The 22,660-nt window shown below is 43.4% G+C and overlaps 1 protein-coding gene and 1 long non-coding RNA gene across 2 annotated transcripts; one reads left to right on the top strand and one right to left on the bottom strand.

The window, feature by feature from the left end:
* Window positions 1–9,040: 9,040 nt before the first annotated feature.
* LOC119329007 lies at window positions 9,041–9,619 on the top strand. Its single transcript, XR_005159264.1, has 2 exons — window positions 9,041–9,158; window positions 9,258–9,619. It is a non-coding gene; the product is annotated as an uncharacterized LOC119329007 (long non-coding RNA).
* Window positions 9,620–10,087: 468 nt separating this feature from the next.
* On the bottom strand, window positions 10,088–11,493 carry LOC119329006 (60S acidic ribosomal protein P3-like). Its single transcript, XM_037601988.1, has 2 exons — window positions 11,204–11,493; window positions 10,088–10,451 (listed from the first exon to the last, which is right to left on the bottom strand). The coding sequence occupies exons 1-2, from the start codon at window positions 11,399–11,401 to the stop codon at window positions 10,287–10,289; spliced, it is 363 nt and encodes a 120-aa protein (XP_037457885.1). The 5' UTR covers window positions 11,402–11,493; the 3' UTR covers window positions 10,088–10,286.
* Window positions 11,494–22,660: the final 11,167 nt, after the last annotated feature.

Below are 22,660 nucleotides of genomic sequence, written 5' to 3'. Positions count from 1 at the left end.
CAAGTCAACCTAAGTGTTTCGCATGTGTAAATCTGGCTTACACCCGTTGTATGCGAACGTTAGAATCTATCACACCCGATCATCACGTGGTGCTTCGAAACAACGAACCTTCGCAACGGTGTACAGTTAGGGGAACACTTTCTTGAAATTTTAGTGAGGGATCATCTTATTTATGCTACCGTCGTTCTAAGCAAATAAGATGTAAACATGACAAACATCGCATGCAAATCATAAAGTGACATGATATGGCCAATATCATCTTGCGCCTTTGATCTCCATCTTCGAGGCACGGCATGAACACCATCGTCACCAGCATGACACCATGATCTCCATCATCATGATCTCCATCATCATGTCTTCATGAAGTTGCCTCGCCAACTATTACTTCTACTACTATGGCTAACGGTTAGCAATAAAGTAAAGTAATTACATGGCGTTTTCATTGACACGCAGGTCATAAATAAATTAAGACAACTCCTATGGCTCCTGCCGGCTGTCATACTCATCGACATGCAAGTCGTGATTCCTATTACAAGAACATGATCAATCTCATACATCACATATATCATTCATCACATACTTTTGGCCATATCACATCACATAGCAAACCCTGCAAAAAACAAGTTAGACGTCCTCTAATTGTTGTTGCATGTTTTACATGGCTGATATGGGTTTCTAGCAAGAACGTTTCTTACCTACACAAAACCACAACCGTGATATGCCAATTGCTATTTACCCTTCATAAGGACCTTTTGCATCAAATCCGATCCGACTAAAGTGGGAGAGACAGACACCCGCCAGCCACCTTATGCATCAAGTGCATGTCAGTCGGTGGAACCAGTCTCACGTAAGAGTACGTCTAAGGTCGGTCCGGGCCGCTTCATCCCACAATGCCGCCGGATCAAGATAAGACTAGTAACGGTAAGAAAATTGAACAAATCATCGCCCACAACTGCTTTGTGTTCTACTCGTGCATAGAATCTACGCATAGATCTAGCTCATGATGCCACTATTGGGGAACGTAGAAATAATTCAAAATTTTCCTACGTGTCACCAAGATCAATCTAGGAGATGCTAGCAACGAGAGAGAGGGAGTGCATCTTCATACCCTTGAAGATCGCGAGTCGGAAGCGTTGCAAGAACGCTGTTGGAGGAGTCGTACACGTAGCGATTCAGATCGCGGCCGAATCCGATCTAAGCACCGAACAACGGTGCCTCCGCGTTCAACACACGTGCAGCCCGGTGACGTCTCCCGCGCCTTGATCCAGCAAGGAGGAGGGAGAGGTTGAGGAAGAAGGCTCCAACAGCAGCATGACGGCGTGGTGGTGATGGAGTGGCAGTTCTCCGGTAGGGCTTCGCCAAGCTCACGCGGAGGAGGAGAGGTGTTGGGGAGGGGAGGGTCTGCGCCTTGGATGTGGTGCTGCAGCCCTCCCCTGGCCCCTCTATTTATAGGGAGAAGGGGGAAGTGGGCCGGCCCCTCTAGATGAGATCTAGAGGGGGGCGGCGGCCAAGGGGGAGGGGGCTTGCCCCCCAAGCAAGGGGAGCGCCCCCTTTTAGGGTTCCCCCCAAACCCTAGGCGCATGGGCCCTAAGGGGAAATGGCACCCAGCCCACTGGGGGCTGGTTCCCTTCCACCTACAGCCCATAAGGCCCTCCGGGGCAGGTGGACCCTCCCGGTGGACCCCCGAAACCCCTCCGATGGTCCCGGTACAATACTGGTATACCCCCGAATATTTCCGGTGACCGTATGATGACTTCCCATATATAAATCTTCACCTCGGACTATTCCGGAACTCCTCGTGACATTCGGGATCTCATCCGGGACTCCGAACAACATTCAATAATCACATACAAATCTTCCTAATAACCCTGGCGTCATCGAACATTAAGTGTGTAGACCCTACGGGTTCGGGAACCATGCAGACATGACCGAGACAACTCTCCGCTAATAACCAACAGTGGGATCTGGATACCCATGTTGGCTCCCACATGTTCCACGATGATCTCATCGGATGAACCACGATGTCGAGGATTCAAGCAATCCCATATACAATTCCCTTTGTCAATCGGTACGTTACTTGCCCGAGATTCGATCGTCGGTATCCCAATACCTCGTTCAATCTCGTTACCGGCAAGTCACTTTACTCGTTCCGTAATGCATGATCCCGTGACCAACTACTTAGTCACAATGAGCTCATTATGATGATGCATTACCGAGTGGGCCCAGAGATTCCTCTCCGTCATACGGAGTGACAAATTCCAGTCTCGATTCATGCCAACCCAACAGACACTTTTGGAGATACCTGTAGTGCACCTTTAGAGCCACCTAGTTACGTTATGACGTTTGGTACACCCAAGGCACTCCTACGGTATCCGAGAGTTGCACAATCTCATGGTCTAAGGAAATGATACTGACATTAGAAAAGCTCTAGCAGACGAACTACACGATCTTGTGCTATGCTTAGGATTGGGTCTTGTCCATCACATCATTCTCCTAATGATGTGATCCCGTTATCAATGACATCCAATGTCCATGGTCAGGAAACCATAACCATCTATTGATCAACGAGCTAGTCAACTAGAGGCTTAGTAGGGACATGTTGTGGTCTATGTATTCACACATGTATTACGGTTTCCAGTTGATACAATTATAGCATGAACCATAGAAAATTATCATGAACAAGGAAATACAATAATAACCATTTTATTATTGCCTCTAGGGCATATTTCCAACACGATGTTGATGGCTTCGGCCCAAAAGTTGTATGGAGACTTGAACTCCGCCATCATGGTCCTTACCGCATCCATCAACGTCCGGTTCTTCCTCTCCGCTACACCATTTTGTTGAGGGGTGTAAGGTGTGGAATATTGATGCTTGATCTCCTCATCACTAAGAAACTCATCCAAGGTGTAGTTCTTGAACTCGGTGCCGTTGTCACTTCTTATTGTCAAGATCTTTGCATTGTGTTGACGTTGAGCTTCATTTGCAAAGTCAATGACAGTTTGTTGGGTCTCACTCTTCCTCTTGAAGAAATATACCCAAGTGTATATTGAATAATCATCCATAATCACCAAGCAATACTTCCTACCCCCAAGACTATCAAAACATGGAGGCCCAAAGAGATCCATGTGAAGGAGCTCCAAAGGCCTCTTCGAGTAAATGATAGTCGTGGGAAGGTGAGCCTTTTCATGTAGCTTTCCTTCGATACAAGCACTGCAAGCATGATCTTTATCAAAACTAACATTTGTTAGTCCACGGACATGGCCCCCCTTGAGAAGACTTTGCAAAGATCTCATATTGACATGGGCTAAACAGCGATGCCAAAGCCATCCCACGTCAACTTTAGCCATTAGGCATGTCGCGGTCTTAGTGAGTCGCTCCAAAAAGTTAATCACATAGAGACCGTTTTCGACATGCCCAACAAAGGCTACTTTAAGAGTCTTTCTCCACAAGAGGGCCACAGTATCAACATCAAAGAAAGTGGCAAAGCCCATGAGCACAAGTTGATGAACGAAAAGTAAATTGTATGCAAGGGACTCAACAAGCATGACCTTCTCGATCGTGAGATCGTGAGAAATGACAACCTTGCCAAGTCCCAATACCTTAGAGGATGAGGCGTCACCCCACTCGACGTTGGTGGGCATGGATGGAATCTTTTGCACTTCCACCACCAAGTCCTTGCTTCCGGTCATATGATTAGTAGCTCCACTATCGAGCAACCATGATCCCCCACCGGAAGCAAACACCTACAAGAGATCAATGCTTGGTTTTAGGTACCCATTTTGTAATGGGTCCTTTGATGTTAGTAACAAGGGTCTTAGGAACCCAAATAGACCATTCAATGTACTCATAAGAAGAACCAACAAATTTGGCATAGACATGTCCATCACTAGCACGGCATAATACCTAAGAAGGGTTAAATTCGTCGGCTTTGTTGGGAGGAGTAGCATTGCCCTTCTTGGCATCACTACCCTTCACATTGTTCTTCTTGTTCTTAGAGGCACCCTCTCCCTCTTTGACAAAAGTTTGCATGAGAGGAGGAGGTCGTTTGGTCTTGTCATTCTTCTTCTTGTTCTTGGACTTGGGTGCAAACCCAATCCCTTGGCCACAACTTCCTTTTGATTGCTCAAAAGGTAGTTGAGGTTCTTCTCGCCTTGTATGCATGACACAAGGCCTTTCTCAAGTTGCTCTTTCAACTTAGCATTCTCCTCAACAAGATGCACATGCTCACAATACGGGTTAGTAGCATTTGCATTATCAATTAAGACCATATGAGGAAATGTGGCTTTTTCCTTGGTTAGCTTTACTTGGAGTTGATCATGAGACTCTTCGAGGCTAGCATGAGCAGCCTTCAAGACCTTGTGAGCCTTGTCAAGTAAGTCAAACCCCTCTTTGAGTCTAACAAGATCAACTCCAAGCTTGGCCTTCTCGGGGTTTAGCACACGAGAAACAACAAGAGCATGATCAAGATCTTTCTTTAGTTTAGCATGGTCATCGTTGTGTGACTCCTCAAGAGCTAAGCGATGACCACGCTCTTCCTCAAGAGCATTAGAGAGATCCGATATCTCATCGGCATAGTCACGACTATGCCCCTCCATCTTAGAGATGGTGTCCTCGTGAGCCTCGATCACGTCATTGGCTTCACCAAGTTGTTCCAAGAGAGCAACGAAGTGCTTCTTGGATTTACCCTTAAGCTTACTCATAAAAGACTCAAACTCATTTTCCTCCATGTTAGACCCCTCATGTTCATCAATGCAATCCGTCAAAGAAGGATTATTAATGATGGTAGTTTTGATGTTGGGGATTACCTTGTTGGTGGCTTTAGCCATGAGGCACTTGGCGGTGATGTTCTCATTGGGTGAGTCGAAGAGAGACACCCGTGGAGTTGTCGCAATGGCAATGGAGGCCATGGCAACCGGCTCACCGTATTCATCATCATCATCATCATCATTGTACTCTTGTTGTGCCACCAACCCGTTGGGAGGAGTCTTCTTGGTGAAGTTCCTCTTGTTTGGGAAAGACTTGGCCTTGTCCTTTCGGATGAGCTTGCCACCATTGTCTTCCCTCTTCTCATAAGGACATTCCGCAACAAAGTGGCTCACATTGCCACAATTATAGCACGTCCGCACTCATTGCTTGACCTTCGCGCCACTTGAGTGGTTTTTGTTGAAGTTGGGCCTTGTGTTCTTCTTGCTCCAAAATTGCCTTGAAGCAAGAGCCATGTGTTCATGATAGGCATACTTTGTATCTTCGGGGTTGCTCTCCTCTTCTTCCTCTTCGTCCTCTTCTTCCACACTAACCTTGGCCTTCAATGCAAGGTTGGGCTTCTTTGCTCTTTGAGAACGTAACACCGCATTGTCGGTGGTCTTTCCAAGATGCTCATAGGCACAAACTCATCCAACACTTCACTTGAGGACAAGGTGTGGAAGTCCGGCCTTTGACGAATTACGGAGGACATTGCCTTGTGATAAGGCAGCGCTTGATCCAATTGTCATCCGTATCCTTGCTCCCATGATCTCGGAGTGAGACCGTGAGTTTGGTTAATCTCCGATAAAGCTCACAAGGTTCTTCATCTTCTTTCATTGCAAACTCATCGGCTTCATCTTGCACCACTTCATAGTTGGAGCGTTGAATACTTGCGCTTCCCCTGTAGAGGGAAACAACATGGTGCCATGCATCCTTGGCCATGGTGAAGGGTCGGAGATGAGCAAGATCTTCGGGTGGAATAGCATCTTGGATGATGAAGAGAGCATTCTCATTGAATTGATTATCTGCGGCTTCTCTAGGGGTGAAGTTGCTTCGGTCATGCGGATAAAAACCTTCTTCGATGATTCTCCAAAAAGGTTAGTATTAACATGGTTCAAATGATGCTTAAAGCGATAAACCCAAGAATCAAAGTCCTCATTTTTCACAATCTTTGGGGGAGGACCGGCATGATTCAAATGAGTGGAAGGAATCGGTCCACAATAAGTAAGTGGAGGTTCCACATGGGAAAATATGTCGTTGCCAACTTTACCACTAGAAGAAGGAGCCTTTTCACTAGTAGCTTCTCCCTTGTCGGAGTTAGCATCCGTCACCTTGTTAGTGGGATCACCCACTTTCAACGGTGTGGTAGATAGTTTAAGCCCTTCTAAGAATTTATTAAACATGCTTTCAACCTCGGTCGTCATGGAGGTTTTCAGTGTGTCCAAAGCCACATTGAATTCCTCACGAGAGACCGTGGTTCCCCCATCGGCCGTAGACGAGATTGGATTCACACCGGAGTGTTCCTCCGCACCGTCTAAGGTGTCAACCATACTCTTCGGACGGCAAAGTCCTTAATAAAGAGACGAGGCTTTGATATCAATTGAAAAGATCGATATAGTTGACTAGAGGGGGGGTGAATAGGCAACTAACAATCTTTAGCTTTTCTTTACCAATTTAAACTTTGCATCAAAGTAGGTTGTCTAGATATGCAACTGGGTGAGCAACCTATATGATGCAACAACAACAATAACAACAAGCAAGCAAGGGATATAACACAAATAATCTTGCACAAGTAAAGGCACGAGATAACCAAGAGTGGAGCCAGAGAAGACGAGGATGTGTTACCGAAGTTCCTTCCTTTTAAGGGGAAGTACGTCTCCGTTGGAGCGGTGTGGAGGCACAATGCTCCCCAAGAAGCCACTAGGGCCACCGTATTCTCCTCACACCCTCACACAATGCGAGATGTCGTGATTCCACTATTGGTGCCCTTGGAGGCGGCGACCGAACCTTTACAAACAAGGTTGGGGCAATCTCCACAACTTAATTGAAGGCTCCCAACGACACCACGAAGCTTCACCACAATGGAATATGGCTCCGCGGTGACCTCAACCGTCTAGGGTGCTCAAACACCCAAGAGTAACAAGATCCGCAAGGGATTAGTGGGGGAATCAAATTTCTCTTGGTGTAAGTGTAGATCGGGGCATTCTCAAGCAATCCCTAGAAAATCAACAAGTTTGATTGGCTAGGGAGAGAGATCGGGCGAAAATGAAGCTTGGAGCAACAATGGAGCTTGGGGACGGAAGAGATAGTCAACTCGAAGAAGAAGACACCCCTTATATAGTGGAAGAACAAATCCAACCTTTATCCACCAACCCAGCTTGCGTAGCACAGTACTACCGCACCAGGGCCGCAGTACTACCGCAGGGGCATGCGGTACTACCGCAGGGCCCCGCGGTACTACCGCCCGAGCAGTAAAAACCAGGACAACCCAAGTGCACTGAAGCAGAGGGCGGTAGGACCGCTGGCGCGGTACTACTGCTCCCCCTTGCGGTACTACCGCAAGGCAGGGATGTTCCAGACTTCGAGAAGGTATGGACATATAAAAATACATCCGTGGCAACTTTCGCTGAGTTGGAGTCAATGCAAAAATCTGACACGGTAGTACCGTGAACCAGGGGCGGTACTACCGCGCGGGGTGCGGATGTAAAAAATTACATCTGCTCCTACTGCCGCGCAGGCTGCTGAGCCAGACCAGAACGCACGGTACTACCGCGTAGGGCGCGGATGTAAAAAATTACATCCGCTCCTACTACTGCAGCCGCAGCAGCGCCTGGCCTTGGGCCACGGTACTACAGCTCCAAAGGAGCGGTACTACCATGGGCGCTTGCGGTACTACCGTGCCAGGGCCCGGTACTACCGCAAGGGCCTACGATACTACTGCTCCTAGGAGCAGTACTACCGCATGTCCAAGCTCAGCCAACACGACAATTTGCATAGACGAGAAAAGACGGAGGATTCTCCAAACTGCCAAAGGAAGGCGGTGCAAAGGAGAAGATGTGTACGTGATGATTACACCCAAATCTTTTTGAAGCGGACCCCCTCTTAATAGTACGGCTTTCCTACGACTCAAAACCACCGAAAAGAAACGTAGAGAAACGCCGTCTTCAATAATCTTCGAGGGGCACCAAACCGTCAAACTCAAAGCACACGATTAGTCCGCAAAAGCATTGTCATCAATCACCAAAACAACTAAGGGATAAATATACCCTTACAGACATCACCCTAGCGAATAAACAAATTTGCAATCCCTAGCAATAGTGGCATTGTAGAAACAGAAAACTAAGAAGCAAATGATATGACTATACAAAACAAACTGTCATTATAACCTATTTGTATTAGTCAAACATGTAAACAATAACACACATAAAACAAAATGTTATTATATCCTATTTGTATTAGTCAAACATGTAAACAATAACATACATAAAACATATGTATCAACAACCTAGGGTGCCTTTCACCAATAACACACATAACAACCTAGGGCGGCTTTCACGTCTCAGAGTGTCTTTTTCAATCTAAAACATATCATTGCATTGTCTGGTTATATACACTTGCATCATCTAGATAGATACAACATTTTATGTTTGGTTTTGTAAGGTTTCCCTAAGCAACAAGACACCATTTTTAGTAGTAGTGCAAACATGGACGCGGTGTTTCTGCAAGCACAAATGCGCTCTTTATCTAGGCGGTTGAGTTGCCTCTGCCAATGTGATGCAATTATGAGCTAGCCAGAGGCATGAGCGCCAGAAACAGAAGGAAACAAGGAAATACAACTGAGTTGTGGGCCAAGACCAAGACGGAGGAGATGCGATGGCCGACGACAGCTAGTTGAGCCGTGGATCTGGGCGTCGGCCCTCTTCCCAATCCGTGGATCAGGAAAGTTTCTTTTCGTTACCTTCTGCCAGTGATGGAGTAAATGACTGGATTTGGTGGCAGGTGGTGGGGGAGTGGGGTGGTACTGTCGTCTCCTACATCACGCTGTTGGATTTTTTGGATTTTTTTAATTAGATAAAGTGCTCGTGTGCAGAACAACACTTTTGTGCAAACATCATATCATGTCTCGTAGCAACAAAGCACACACTTTCCAACAACCTCTACTGTTCTCTATCATGTCTCGAAGTGCCTTTTTTTTCAATGTACAACACATCACTGCATCATCTAGATATGTACGATTGCATCATCCACAAAAAGATAACATCCATATCTATAAGAAGGGGGCGATGAAACAACCAAGCTTTGGATTCCTTCATTCTTTTCTTGGGCGTTCATTCTTGGATGCATGGAGGTTCACAAGGTGAAGATGCCTGGCTTGTGCTTGGTGTTGCTCATGGCGGCTCTGTTGCTTCCTGGTAAGCCTTGCCCGAAATAATTATCTAAAGAGTATAATAGATTACTGGTGTTCTATGTTCTGAGGTTGTTGCCCAAATGTTGTCCATATTCTATTGCAGGATCTGAAGGCAAAATTTGCAAGGAGTATAGCAAAACATACACTGTTTCTGAATGCACGAGCGAACCATGTGTCGAGCACTGCCATAACGAGGGTTTCACCGAAGGGGAGTGTAAAACGAGTGAGTATGAACTTGATGATTATCGATTCTGTCTCTGCAAGAAACATTGTTGATGATGCTTCAGGATGTCAGGCAAAAAGTAATAAGATCGTGAGGCAAGCTGTTTGTAACATCCCAAAATATTCCAATTTTAAGATGTTAACGAGTATTCTGTCTCTTGCAAGAAACACTGTTGATGATGCCTCATGCAAAAGGTAATAAGATCGTGAGGCGAGACAAGCAATAAATACTCCCTTCGATCCTTATTAGTAGTGTTGATGAGGCTAAGACAAGCAATAAATACTCCCTTCGATCCTTATTAGTAGTGCGACGGGTAATATGGATCAGAGTGATACATATATTTGTTGTACTTGTTTCTAAAGAGTCATATGTTGTACTTGTTTTTTTTTTTTTGAAACGAAATGTTGTACTTGTTTCTAAAGAGTCAACCGTTTCTTAGCTAAATTCAAGTCTGTAAGCTGGATTCCTTCAGGCACAGCACAATTGGGACAACGGCCAGGGCTTATTACAGGGCTTCAGTTGTTCCTGGAGCACGAAGTATTCCAAACATCAAATCTTCCATACCAGACATCCAAATCTCTGACTTTGCAGCACAGGAATATGGACACCAAGCTCATCCCAGTGGTGAGAATAAAACGGACACTAGATTTAAGATGTAAACAAAATCTACGCAATGATACCCTGAGAATTTCAGGACTGAGCAAAAACTATAAACCGGCAAGACTAAAGCCATAGTAGGATATTCAATGCTGCAGAATAACATAACCAAATCCTCACATGAACAGAAAGTAGCACATACATCTCTTGACAATCAAACTAGGCAGGTTCACAACCCCTGTGGGCATGGCATCAAAATTACTGCGGCAATAGGACCATGTCATTTCTGGCGAGCAACAGGGTAAAGAAGATCTAATCAAAGAGGGAGAAGCCAAGGTCGTCCTCGCTCTCCTCCTTCTCTTCTTCCTTCTTCTCCTCAGCCTTGGGGGCCTCAGCGGCAGCTCCACCTGATGCTGCGGCACCACCAGCAGCACCACCACCACCGATCGGACCAGCAGAGGCACCACCAATGACCACCTGCATTAAGTTTCATATATGAGCATTTCAACTCTATTTATCAATAGAAGTCTTTCTTTTGCGACAATTAAGAAAACAAGTTAAAGCAAGACCAGCTGTCAGCTGTATAAAAACTTATTTGGTTGACACAACATGCATAATTATCATTTAAGACCGACTAATTAAGCTATTTGTAATGGTCACTTTGTTCAGCAACAAATGTAAGATAATTGACAATCTTGCAATCTCTAGCAATAGCTAACTATAGAAACAGAAAAGAGAGAAGCAAATCATATAATTATACAAAACAAAGAGATATTATATCATATGCAAACAACATTTTCTGCAACCTAGTGATAATTAAACTGTTACAAAGATCTGCTCTAGACGCTAATTAAGCCATAACCCATTGAATGAGAACAACACAAACAACTACTAAATAATTGTTGCCTCGACTGACTGATAAGCTGCCAACTCCAAGAACTATAACACAGCTTCTGGGCCAACGTTCTGCAGCTATCGTAAATTAAAACAGATCCTCATCCAGAAAGGCCAAAGATCTAAATTAGAACAGACCGTCGGATCTAAGTAAATCACTAACACGCTACTAAATGCATACCGCAGAATCTGTAACAAAAGCTTGGGGTCATTATTAACGAATCATCAGAGCTCGTGGATCGGAACTAAATAAGAATATATATACGAACGCGCAGCATAGTCTCAGATCAGGAGTACACCACAGAATTTTAGTGAGCGCGGGATGGGGTCCGGACCTGGAAGATGGCGGACTTGGGGGAGACCATGGTGAAGGAGGACTGGACGCCGCCGGACTTGTCCTCGGCGCAGGCGGCGGAGACGAGCTGGCGCTGCAGGTCGTAGGGGGTGGCGGCGGAGGCCTCGAGCTCGCCCTTGTGCTGCTTGGCCGACCACTCGGCGCCGGAGTCGCGGCACACGAAGGTGAAGACGCCCATGCCTGCGGTCTCTGGAGCGTGCGGCGGCGGCGGGGGAGGAGGAGGCGTCTGGAGCTTGGTGGTGGGGATGCGAGAGACCCGAACCCTAGCTCGGGGTGGGCTTATGTAGTGGTGACTGGCGAGGATTGCAACTGTTATTGGGCCGGGTCAGATTGTTGTCATATTGGGCCATATAAACAGCACAGGGCCGAAGAGATCTAAATGCTCCTCCCCGGGCTATTTCTCACTCACCCATTGGGGGGACTCGGGAGAGCTACGGCAGCTATTGGACTGGTCCGTTAAAAAGGTTTTATTTAAAAAGGTTCCATAGACCAGCTTTGACCGAATATAGAACCTTACACTGGTTTTTTTAGTTTTCTGTGTTCCTTCTATTTTTTTCTATTTTATTCAATTTTATGTCTGTTTTTCAAAGGTTTCCTTTTGGTTTTTGGTTTTTTGTGTTTCTTACCGATTTTCCTTTTTATGGTTTTTTATATTAAAAAAATTATGAACATAGATATACTTTTTACATACACATTGTACATTTTTCATACACATCAAGAACAATTTTATGCATATTATTAATTTCTCAAATATATGATTAACATTTTATTTCAAATATAAGTTTTGATGTCTATCTTTTCATACACTTTATATGTAACAAAATTTTATACATGTTAAAAAAACCTGATTAACATTTTTTTGAAATATATATAGTTTATGTCCACTTTTTCATACGCATTTTACATTATTCGTATGCATCAGGGATATTTTCTTATACACGTTTCATCGTTTCAAATATATGTTTTTGAATTGTTTCTGAATATATGTTTTTTTTCAAATACACACTGAACATTTTTTCAATGATACGAAACATTTTTATAACTATGTGAATAGTTTCTTTACATTGTATACATATGTTTTAAAACTGTAATGAACACATTTTTTTGGAATGTGTGACATTTAAAAAAATGTCAAGTACATTTTTGAATGGTACGCGATAATCTTTAATTAAGAAAAGATATTATACATTGTATGAACTTTTTTCACATGTCATGTATATTATTTTGAAATGTGAAAACATTTTTAAGTTGCCACAAAAAAATAATGTTACTAACATTTTTTTTGAAGTTGTGCTGACATTTCTAAAAAACTAGGTTAACATTTTTTTTTGAACACGCAATGAAAAAAATAATTATTTTCCACTTCAGATATATAAGTTTTTTAGTAAACTTCAAAACCCTATATGTAATAATAATGAAAGGAGAGCTTCTGCCTGTCCGTCACGCATTTTTACAGAATACCCCTGCCTTTTTTCGTAATACTCTCAGTCCACCTTTAAGTGAAAAAAATGATTATCATTTGCATTTTTATAGGAAACCCCGTGCCTTTCTGGTAATTAATCCGTAATCCACCTTTAAGTGACACGAATTAAAAAGAAACCTCGTCTCATATTTGGATTAATCAACCTGTAGTCCCTCTAGAACAAATGCTTTCCAAAAATATCCATATCTTTAAATTCTAACACCAACTTTAACATTTTATATATGGAATTTGATTAGAAAAATGTGTCGATTTGAATATGATTTTATTTTACCTGTTAACCACTTTTAATATGCTATTTAGGGTGCAATCTTAATCAATAGTGCACGATCCATCTTTGTACCCACACCGATCCAGATTGCAAATGAACACCTTAGTAAAACCCAGATTGGAGACGAAAAAACCATCAATAACCATGCATGCACGCCTCGACAAAAGCTCACAGGGAAAAAATAGTAGATTTCTCATCTTATGCTGAGAGGGAGATGCCTTAGGATTGACCACATTCAAATGCGACTGTCTAAGCACTCAGGCCACTGTCGGTGAGGGTAGGAAAGAAGGATAAACAACAACAAAATGGGACGTCATGTTGAAATACAGGACGTGGACCTATTAGGGGTCTTGGGTCACGATTTATTGGGTTGGGTGTGTGGTGTTTTTTCTTTCATTGCAACGCACATGGTCTTTGCTATTAAAAGGAAAACATGCACTGGAGACTCAACACTCCTCCCTGCGATGGACCGACCTATTTTAGGGGGCGCCTGAGGCAAGCGAACGCTTTTGTCTCGCTATAAGCAAGCGCCAACCCTATTTGGCATGTAGGTCGCTACTTAGCGACCGAGCGCCGCCCCCTCATCCCGGTGCGGCAGTTATATCACGCTTATAGTGAGACAACAGGATCTCATAGTGAAGCGTCTGTAGTTACAGGTGGGCCCACCATAGCATACTTAAAAGTAAAAAAAGAGGTTGAGCGAGCGGGGAGCAATCCCAGGATCGATTGGTTACTGCGTAACACGCTAGCCACTGCGTCACCTATCAGGTTCGTGTTTTATTAGTCAGGCAGTTTTCCAAGTTTTTTTTGTTTTTGTTTTTACTTTTTTCTCCACCGAAGCTTCGTCATTTCTTTCTCCTTTTACTAGTTTTTATTTGTTTCCTTCTCGATTTCCATTGCTTTTCTTCTTTCTTCCTTTCTTCCTTTCTCCTTTATTTTCTTTGGTTTTCGTTGTTTCTTTCTCGGTCTTCCCTAGCTTTTTTCTTTTCTTTCTCATTTCTTCATTTTTTCCTTCATTTTATTCGCTTCTTTTCTCATTTTCATAGGGTATTTTTTGTTTTCTCTCAGGTTTTCACTGTTTTTCTATACACATTTTTGGTATGTATCTAATACATATTCCTAATACATGTTTAACTTTTTTAAATAAAAGGTTAACATTTATTGAAACATGGTCAATATTTTTTCTGTACACATTTATCATTTTTTTTCAAATGCTTGATTAACACATTCCAGATAGCAAATAAACATGTTTTGAATACACGCTCAACCTTTTTTCTACACATATTTGACATTTTATTTCAAATGCTTGATTAATATTATTCAGATACAAGTTTAACATTTTTTAACACATGGTTAACATTTTTCTATACATATTTTATAATTTTGAAAGACGAGTTTAACATTTTTGAATACATGGTCAATTTTTTGTATACACATTTAACATTTTTAATACATTTTTTCTATACAAATTTAACATTTATCAAATACAAGTTTAACATTTATTGAATACAAGTTAACATTGTCTGAACACTTGTTTACCATTTGTTTCAACTGAGTGGATTAAGATTTTTCAAATAAGTGGTCACTATTTTTTCTATACACATTTCACATTGTATATGTTCAGTATACATGATAAACATTTTCTCTATACATATTTAACACTTTTCAAATTCTACATTAATATTATTGAAAATTTTCATGTAAAGTATTTTTTGTAATATATTTTTTAGAATATTTATAGCATAAACGAAATTTTAAAATAAATAATAAATAAGTAAAACGAGGCAGTGGCCGCCCGAGCGGCTGGGTTCCTAGGTCACCCAATAAGCAAGACATAGGGACGCCCTCCTCCAAGCGCGCACGGCGCCAAATAGGCGCTCTCCAATAAGCGAGACAAAGCCCCCATGTTTTCGCTTTAAGCGAGACTGAGCAGTAGCCTCGCGTCAAGGGCGACCGAGTAACGTTCCATTTGTTGTTTCTTCATCTGTTCGTTTCTTACAATTTTTTGTTCGGTCATTTTTTTACATTTTTTATATTTTGAATATATAAAAATTAATTTACTTTCATTTTTTAAACCATCCATCACATATTTTAAAAAATGTTTATGCAGTGTAAAAAAAATGCTCGTGCATTTAAAAATATATTTATCGTGTTTTCCAAACATGGTCAACAAGTGTTTGAAAAATCTTTATCATGTACTGTATTAAAAAAATGGTCAGACATATATTTTAGAAAGGAAAAAAATGTTAATCATGTATTTGAAAAATGTATAAGGTGTATAAGGAAAATGTAGCGTGTATACAGAAAATGTACAAGATGTGCTAAAAAATGCCCAATGAGTATTTGTGAAAATGTTTATCATGTATTTGTTTTTAAAATATTCAAGGTGTATCTGAAATAAAAATCATATGTATTCCAAAAATGTTCAACATATATTAAAAAATGTTCAAAGTGCATTTGAAAAATGTTTAGCATGTATTCAAAAAAAAATGTTCAAACATGTATTGAAAAATGTTCATCATGTATTTGAGAAATATGAACATACATAAAAATGTTCAACGTGTATATAAAAAAGGTATAAGGTGTATAGCGGGTACTATAAAGCGATGGGCGTATCGCCAAGCCAAGTCAACTCCCAGAACCTTGTTGTTCCGCTATCACCAATATTAAACTTTTTCCTATTAAAATAAAGCAACCTTAGTTTTCAACGAACCATTTCAAAAGGGTGAATCAAATGGTTGTGCAGTAACTTAAGACAACATCTTTGAGTCTAAATATTTGTTACACAATAACTATATCCACACTTTGTATTCTCTGTAGCAAGTCTATAAAGCCATTTGCTGAGCAAACACTTATTTTTTATCTCAAGATCCTCGAACCCCAAATCCCCTTGGTCTTTAGGTTTGTACAAAATATCCCACCTTGCTAGGTGATATTTGGCCTTATGTTCATCACTCGGTCGAAAAAAATCTAAAACAATAGGAATCTAGTCTCATACCTCTATTGGCACTTCAAAAAACGAGAGCATGAACATAGGCAACTCGTGAGTGCCGAGTTCACAAGGATCAGCCCGCGTCCATAAGAAATTAGTCTACCCTTCCAACAATTCATGTTTTCTCGAATCTATCCTTATTGTGTTTCCATTCTTTATTGTTGAGTTTTCTACGATGAATTGGGATACAGAGATACATAAACGGTAAAATACCGATTTCACATCCAAACAATTATTTTTAATAGCTTTCCTCTTTGGCGCGTCCAAAGCATAACAATTCACTCTTATGAAAATAGTTTTAAGTCCAGACAATTGTCAAAATACATAACATCAATTTCATATTCACTACCTTCTAAATCATGTTCTAACAAATGCTTGTGTCGTCGGCATATATTGTAAAGCAGAAACTCCCCCATCCACTAGATGTGGGATTAACCCACTTACATGACCGTCCTCCTTGGCTCTACCAATAAGGACATCCGCCTAGCTCCCGTTCTGGCGGTGCGTCTAGCATCATCAGAGGGCGTATAGAGATTTGTCTTCAATGGATCTCGCGGGATTTGGTCGGCGTTTGTCTTCGGTGGATCCACTGGATCCGGCCATCGTGCGTATGTGCTCGTTGTCTTTAGGTTGAATCCTTCCGATCTACGCTTCTCTTCATTAGCGGCGGCTGCTATTCTGGCGCGATGGTCCTATTGGGCCTTAGCACGATGACTTCCCAACTGTCTACTATAACAAGGTTTGCCCAGCTCCGACGATGAAGGGCGATGACGGTGGCGCGCCTTTGGCTCGCTCTAGTGCTTATACGTGTTGCTAGGTGGTCTACGGACCTGGATGTAAATTTTACTTCTAGTGTTTTTTGTCTATCTTGACAGTTGATGAATAGATCAAAAGTTTTTCCCACAAAAAAGGACATCTAATATATCTACGGCAATATTAAACAGTATTGGTGACAAAGGATCCCTCTGTCAAGACCTTTGTGAGTCCGAAAGTAATGACCAGTGTCATCATTTACCTTCACTTCCATGCTATCTCCCAGGAAAAAAATTCAACCTAGTTCCTCCAAGCCCTGGTCAAACCCTTTCATTCTCCATGCTTGTTTGTAAGAAAGGTCATTTGACTTTCTCACAGGCCTTCTAAAAATCCACTTTGAAATGCCATTATGGAGGATTGTTCTTGGTGCTTGTAGGAAACGTGATAGTGGAACTGACATGAACCATGAAGATTGTGAAAAAATGCTATTCGGGATGAAATTCTGTGAACCCACAAATTATATACTAAGTAAGACTATGAAGGTGGGCAGAAACAAAAAAGGTTAGAAGTTTGATGGACAAGAGAGGTATTGATGGGATGGTGCATTCAATTGGATCGAGATGGACCAAAGGACACATAGATTTGGTGTTGATGACCGTTCACACTCCATCTTAGAGGAGATATCGAAAATTCTAAACGCACGGGCTATTACAGGGGTTTACAGGTTCTCCTTCTATAATTAATCTTCACTCCCCCTCCCCCCCCTCGATTTTCAGGGGTGTGTGGGCCCTCATCCTGATTTCTATCCAATCAAAATATCCCAATTAAGCATCCCGCAATAGCTCGTGATTTATACTCGTGCGTGTAGCATTGCTCGAGGAGACATATAGGAACTTGGATAGGTTGATAAGTAGTATTAAGGCTGCATGTTATGTGCCTGATACTAGTTTTGCCACCCACAACACAGAATAAGACAAGAGAAGAATCACTACATTATCACGGTGGAGGTGTTTGGTTGAGAAAAAGGTAACATAAATGGTAGCTTAATCATAATACGGTGGTAATGGAAACTCAATGTTGAAAATGGAATTCTGTTTGATTCTTGGATGTAAACGGAATGGTAAACCCCTGAAAGAGCCTCAAAACCAAATTTGTGTCTCTACTCCTCATCCCACTGGCGGCTTCGGTAGGGCATTGTGACCTGGAGGACGACAAGAGGGTCTACCAGCGTTGAATGCCTTGGCGAGCATCTAGGTCAGCAGCTCCCTCCTGATTGTGTCACTCAGGACCACCACCACTAGCTTCTGTTGGGATCTACGGTAGGGTGCGTCCATTGCAAATTAAAATTTCCTACGCACAGAACAACCAAGAACATGCTATGGGAGATGAATCACAGTTCGTTACCACTAGACGCGCAGTGCCGTGCAGCGGAAGAAGAGTTGGGGCAGCGTGTCCGCGTGGATCGTCTACTCCTCGTCCGATCTCCCTCGTACAACCGGTGGTCGGTTCCCACGTACAGGTTCGCCGGAGCGGCGCGAGTGCACCGCCTCTAATGGTATCCGCGCGTGCAGGAGGAACGTCGTGCGGCAGACTGCTAGGTCCGATCACACAACCGGCGGCGAGTGGAGGTGTCTATTCGCAACACATGCAAACCCTAGTGACAGCGCCGAAGCGATCAACCTCGTGAGTGTGCGGCACCTCCACTACATATAGGCGTCCATCGCGGGCTCAACACTTGGGCCTCGCACGGACCCTAAAGCCCATAAGTTTACTCGGCCACAATCCGAATACAGTTCGGATCACATCCGATCAGTGTCCTCGGATCCGACCTTGTAGGTTCCTTCCCTTAAGCGCGTGACCCCTTAGGTTCAAGTCGGCTTGGTCGCAGTTCGGATCACCTCCGAACTACACGGTTGGTAGCGGCCTCTAGCGAGGCATGCCGAACACCAAGTAGACTATGAAGCTGGTTAGCGAACCTGTACATCACACTTCCATTCCTTTTGCCACACGATATATGTTGTCGAGCTCAAGGCGAGTCTGTCATCCTTGTGCTAGCCCGACCTCTTTCTCGTTCCAGTGATGCCGACCACAAACCGGATTATCTCATAATCCTTGTCGCATGGCCATGCTTATCCTGGTCGGATCACACGAGGGGCCCAGAGTATATCTCGCCTGATCGAAGGGGCAAATCCCATCTTGCTCGACCACGTCTCGCAACATGGTTCTGGACAAACCCGAAACCTACCTTTATAACTACCCAATTACGGAGTAGCGTTTGGTCGGCCCAAAGCAAGTCTGTCACCATCCCGAGTACATGCGTCAGCTCAGGTCTTAGGACATAGAACATATGTTGTACTAGAGACTCACAGATGACATATCGCTGCGTCTCATAGTTGGGTCTGTCCGACTTGGACCTTATCTCAACTCGGACCCGACTACGTCGAATCCGACCAGATCCTTCCAAGTCCATATTATCCGGTTAGCATCCAATGCTCCATGGCTAGTGAGACCAAGCAATCGACCGTGTCATATGCTACTCTAGTTGGCTGCGCGTCCACACAACCCTTTCGACTAGGGACCTTTTAGGACAGTCATCATACAATGCATAGTCCCACAAACAAGTCACGTACTTGCTGATACACATCATGATAATGTCCAACGACTATCTTTATTCATAAACACATAGGAAATATCATCATACATGATTGCCTCTAGGGCATATCTCCATCAGTCTCCCACTTGCACTAGAGTCAATCAAATAGACATCGAATGCCCATAGCTCTAATGTGCCCCTCATGCTTGGGTTGTGGAAGTGGCTTAGTCAACGGATCCGCAACATTTGCATCCGTGTGAGTTTTGCATAACTCTACATCACCACTCTTTACGATCGTTCGTATCAGGTGATATTTCCGATCTATGTGTCTGACCTTGTGGTGATTCCTCGGCTCCTTGGCTTGTGCGATGGCACCAGAATTATCACAATAAAGGTCCAACGGTTTTACCGAGGCTGGGAAAATACCAAGATCATCCAGAAAGTTCCGGATCCAAACACCTTCCTTTGCAGCTTCACAAGCCGCAATGTATTCGGCTTCTGTAGTAGAATCGGCCACCGTATCTTGCTTGGAACTCATCCAGCTCATTGCTCCTCTGTTCATGACGTACATGAATCCGGACTGTGATCGACAATCATCTCTGTCGGTTTGGAAACTAGCATCGGCGTAACCCCTTACGACAAGCTCTTCCTCACCTCCATAAACTAGGAACATATTTTTAGTCCTTTTCAGGTACTTCAAAATAGTCTTTACCGCTGCCCAGTGACTCTCGCCTGGGTTGGCCTGATATCTACTTGTTAGGCTTATTGCAAAAGCAACATCGGGCCGCGTACATATCATGGCATACATGATGGATCCGATTGCCGAGGCATATGGAATCCTACTCATCCTGCTTCGCTCATCAGATGTCGAAGGACTCTGAGTCTCGCTTAGCCTTATACCATGTGAGAGTGGCAAGAACCCTTCCTTTGCCTCACTCATGTTGAACCGCTTCAACACTTTATCTATGTACGTGCTCTGGCTTAAGCCGAGCAGCCTCCTTGATCTATCTCTATAGATCTTAATGCCTAAAATGTACATTGCCTCACCAAGGTCCTTCATCGAAAACTTGCCATTCAATGACTCCTTGACCGAGTTCAACATTGAAATATCATTTCCGATCAGTAGTATGTCATCCACATACAAGATCAAAAACACTATCGAGCTCCCACTTAACTTCTTGTATAAACAAGAGTCCTCTTCACTTTTGATGTAGCCGAAACCACTGACGACCTCATCAAAACAAATGTTCCAGCTCCGAGATGCTTGCCTCAACCCATAAATGGATCTCTTGAGCTTGCATACCTTACTAGTGCTAGTCGGATCGACAAAACCCTCAGGCTGTATCATATACACGTCCTCGGTTAAATTTCCATGAAGGAAAGCCGTCTTGACATCCATCTACCATATCTCATAATCGAAATATGCAGCTATAGCTAGTACGATCCTCACCGACTTCAGCATCGCTACCGGCGAGTAAGTCTCGTCGTAGTTAATTCCTTGAACTTGTCCATAACCCTTAGCGACAAGCCGAGCTTTGTGGATCTGAACATTTCCATCCACATCGGGTTTCTTCTTAAAGACCCATTTGCAACCAATGGTCATTACGCCAGGCGGCGGATTAACCAAGTCCCAAACTTGATTCTCATCCATGGACTTTAACTCGGATCTCATGGCCTCCAGCCATGCCTCAGAATTTGGGCTCACCATCGCTTCCGCATATGTGGCCGGCTCGTCGCTTTCTAACAACAATACATCGCGCACTCTGCGCAATCTTTCCGACCTCTGTGGTTCCGGTGCCGCTTCCACTACGGGTTCCCTGACTGACTCCGGTATGATCTCATCACCGGCCGAGCTGTCCCCGAGTGGTCCTCGAATTTCTTTGAGTCGGACCATCCTCCTACTGGCCTCCCGACTGAGAAACTCTTTCTCAAGGAAAACCCCATTCCAAGCAACAAACACTTTGTTCTCTTCCCGGTTGTAGAAGTTATATCCCAATGTTTCCCTTGGATATCCCACGAATATGCATTTATCCGACTTGGGTGTAAGCTTGTCTGACATAAGTTTCTTGACAAATGCTTCACAACCCCAAATCTTTAGAAAAGACAAACTAGGACTCTTCCCGGTCCACATCTCATGTAGTGTCTTGTCTACGGATTTTGATGGTACCCTATTAAGTGTGAAAGCTGCAGTTTCTAGAGCGTATCCCCAGAACAACAAGGGTAAATCCGACTTGCTCATCATAGATCGAACCATGTACAACAAGGTGCGATTCCTCCATTCTGATACACCATTTCTCTGTGGCGTACCCGGAGGTGTGAGCGGAGGTACTATACCTCTGCCTTTCAGATGATCATCAAACTCCTGGCTCATGTACTCACCTCCACGATCAGATCGCAGAAGTTTTATAGTCTTGCCGAACTGATTCTCCACCTTGTTTTGAAACTCTTTGAACTTTTCAAAAGTCTCTGACTTGTGCCTCATCAAATAGATATATCCATATCTACTCAAGTCGTCGGTAAAAGTCACGAAGTACTAATAGCCACCTCTGGCAGTTGTGCTCATTGGTCCACACACATCACTGTGTATCAGTTCAACAGCTCGGATGCCCTCTCGCAACTCTTTGCGAAAGGAGATTTAGTCATCTTGCCGAGCAAGCATGATTCGCATGTCTCGAACGACCCAAATTCGGTCGAAGTTAGGAGTCCATCATCATGGAGCTTCTTCATGCGTTTCAGACTAATGTGTCCAAGCCGACAATGCCACAAGTATGTCGGATTTATCTCATTGGGCTTATGCCTCTTGACATTCATGTTATAGACCGGTTCCTGTTCTAGATTCAATATAAATAACCCATCAACAATGGGTGCATAGCCGTGGAACATACCATTCAAATAAATCGAACAACCATTATCCTTTAAATTGAATTCATAACCCTGACTCATCAAGCATGAGGTAGAAATAATGTTCCGACTAAGTGCAGGAATGTAATAACAATTATTCAATTCCAAAATAAATCTAGAAGGAAGCTGGAGCTGCATCGTGCCGACCTCCAACGCAGCAACTCTTGCTTTGTTGCCGACCCTGATGTCAATCTCCCCTTGTGCCACACACCTAGTTCTTACCAGCCCCTCCATCGAGTTGCAAATATGATCAACCGATCCGGTATCAAATACCCAAGAGCTACTAGGTATGTCAGCAAGGTAAATGTCTATAACATATGCAACAAGTGTACCTTTGCCTGAAGCAGCATTCCCGGCCTTCCTGCCATGCTCTGCAAGCCACTTGCTACAGTTCCTCTTCCAGTGACCAGTTTCCTTGCAATGATAGCAAATGGTCTTTGAGTCCGG

The sequence above is a fragment of the Triticum dicoccoides genome, chromosome 7A (genome assembly GCF_002162155.2).
Source record: "Triticum dicoccoides isolate Atlit2015 ecotype Zavitan chromosome 7A, WEW_v2.0, whole genome shotgun sequence".
Taxonomy (NCBI): domain Eukaryota; kingdom Viridiplantae; phylum Streptophyta; class Magnoliopsida; order Poales; family Poaceae; genus Triticum; species Triticum dicoccoides.
This window is presented reverse-complemented; position numbering and strand designations above follow the sequence as displayed.